The sequence below is a fragment of the Microtus ochrogaster genome, unplaced genomic scaffold (genome assembly GCF_000317375.1).
Source record: "Microtus ochrogaster isolate Prairie Vole_2 unplaced genomic scaffold, MicOch1.0 UNK33, whole genome shotgun sequence".
NCBI classification, from domain to species: Eukaryota; Metazoa; Chordata; class Mammalia; order Rodentia; family Cricetidae; genus Microtus; species Microtus ochrogaster.
Window position 1 is genome coordinate 137827 of NW_004949131.1, and position 2097 is coordinate 139923.

The 2097-nt window shown below is 48.3% G+C and overlaps 1 protein-coding gene across 1 annotated transcript in view; it reads right to left on the minus strand.

Annotated features, from left to right (window-relative positions):
• The window catches only part of Bfsp2 (beaded filament structural protein 2), a 60258-nt gene that overhangs the window by 2769 nt on the left and 55392 nt on the right, over positions 1–2097 (minus strand). The window contains exon 6 of the mRNA XM_013354216.2: positions 718–938. Coding sequence (XP_013209670.2) covers positions 718–938 — 221 coding nt within the window. The remainder of the gene's footprint in view (positions 1–717; positions 939–2097) is intronic.

Sequence of the window (2097 nt, forward strand, 5' to 3'; positions counted from 1 at the left end):
AGAGAGAGAGAGAGAGAGAGAGAGAGAGAGAAAGAGAGAGAGAGAGAGAGAGAGCTTTAGCCTTCAGTTACCCTAAGAAAAAAGCTCATTTTGCTTCCTGTAGCATCCAGTCTGTACCCTGAAGAGGGTCTTGGAGGGGGCTGGACCTCAATGACTCTTGTTGCATTTTCAACACCTTGCTTGCCTTCTCTATGGATCCCAAGTTAAAGCATTTTCTCAGCATCCCCTGTAGGCATGCATGGCCAGTAGGATAAAAGAAAGTCAACAAGAAGCCTCCTTAAAATGTTTGAGACTTGGGCTAGAGAGACAACTTGGGAGTGGAGAGCTCTGGCTGGTCTTCTAGAGGTCCTGGGTTCAATCCCCAACATCCATGTGACGGTTCACAACTGTTTGACTCCAGACCCTTTTTCTGATCTCCATGGGCACTGCACACAGGTGTTACATAGACTTGCTTACAGGCTGGACACCCATACACATAAAATAAATATAAATCAAAATCTCAATTTTTTTTTTAAAATTGAGTCACTCAAGGGAAAGGCTTTTGGTCACTTCCTCTTCCCTCCTTCCAGTCTTGAATGAAATGTAAGATGTGGGGTCATGCAGTGCTGGGGATTGAACCCAGGACTTTGTGCACTTTAATCCAGCTCTGAACCCACCCAGTCCCACCCCATCCTCCATGTGCATTCTTCCTGCTGCTAAGGCAGAACTGAGGCATACCTGCTCTCCTCTCTGTCCAGCAGGGCATTGTAGGATGCCACATCCTCCTGTAGCTGGCTCTTGCACGCCAGCAGGTACGCCCGTTCCTGCTGCTGCTGCTCCGTCTCTGAGCGGATCTCTGCCAACTCTGCCTCCAGCCTGCCCACCACAGCACCCAGATTCTGCAGTTCCATGTCATGCCAATGCTTAGCATCATACAACGTGTTTTCCAGGCCTCGTTTCTACCAAAGAGTGAATAGGGGTTATTGGGCTGGGCCCTCCAGCCAGGGAACATGTGACGGACTTGCTCAGCTCACTGTCTCTGGGGGCAAGGATGCTGTCAACTCTGGAGAGGAAGAGAGATCAGTCTTACTGGCTCTAGGGAAGAATAAGAAAGTGAAGCTTGGCTTCATTGACTTTTTGTGACGGGCAGGAGGGAGCTGAAACGGATGTGTCTGACCCTTTCCTCTCAGCACTTTTCTGTGGTGTTTAGTAATGCATCTTTGCTAGGCCCTGTCCCTCTGCTCCTTGGTGGATCCCCACTGCCCCGTCAGGAGGTAGAGATCCTTGAGCAGGGATCCCGGGTCTGACAAACTGATGACCTCCTCACTCAGGATGCCGGCAGTTCTTTTGGATCATGACACCTACACCGGAACCTTCAGCGCAGCTGACTTCCTCAGCTGTGGGCCTGCTCTTGAACTTCTTATTAGAAATATGTAAAGACCCCCAAAACAGAGCCACTGGCTTCCTTTGGAACCACTGGCCTCTCCTCTTTAGTGTATCAGCTGGAGAAACTGGGGGGAGATGTGTCCTGGATGTCCCTTTCATCAGAGTCCTGCCTCTTGGACCTCCTGCGAGGTTTTTACATTCATGGTCACCTTTCTTCTCCCAACACCATGGCCTAGGATTGGACATTCATCACCCAAGGTCAGTTCAGAGGCCTCTTCACTCGTCACCTGGTGCCGGACAATTGTCTATATTCTGTCAATCATGTTTTAAATAAACGCTGATTGGCCAGTAGCCAGGCAGGAAGTATAGGCGGGACAACCAGACAGGAAGTAGAGGTGGGTCAATGAGAACAGGAGAATTCTGGGAAGAGGGAAGCTCCCTCTGCAGTTCTGTCCAGACATTGAAAAAGCAAGATGTGACTACACCACTGTAAAAGGTACCAAGCCATGTGACTAACACAGATAAGAATAATGGGCTAATATAAGTTATAAGAGTTAATAAGAAGCCTGAGCTAATGGGCCAATCAGTTTATGATTAATGTAGACCTCTGTGTGATTTCATTGGGACTTAACAATTGTGGAAACCGGGCAGGACAGAAATCTCAGACAACATCCATAAGTTTGTATTTGCTAAGGAAGCTGAGGAAAACATGAACAAAGACATCAAAAGAGT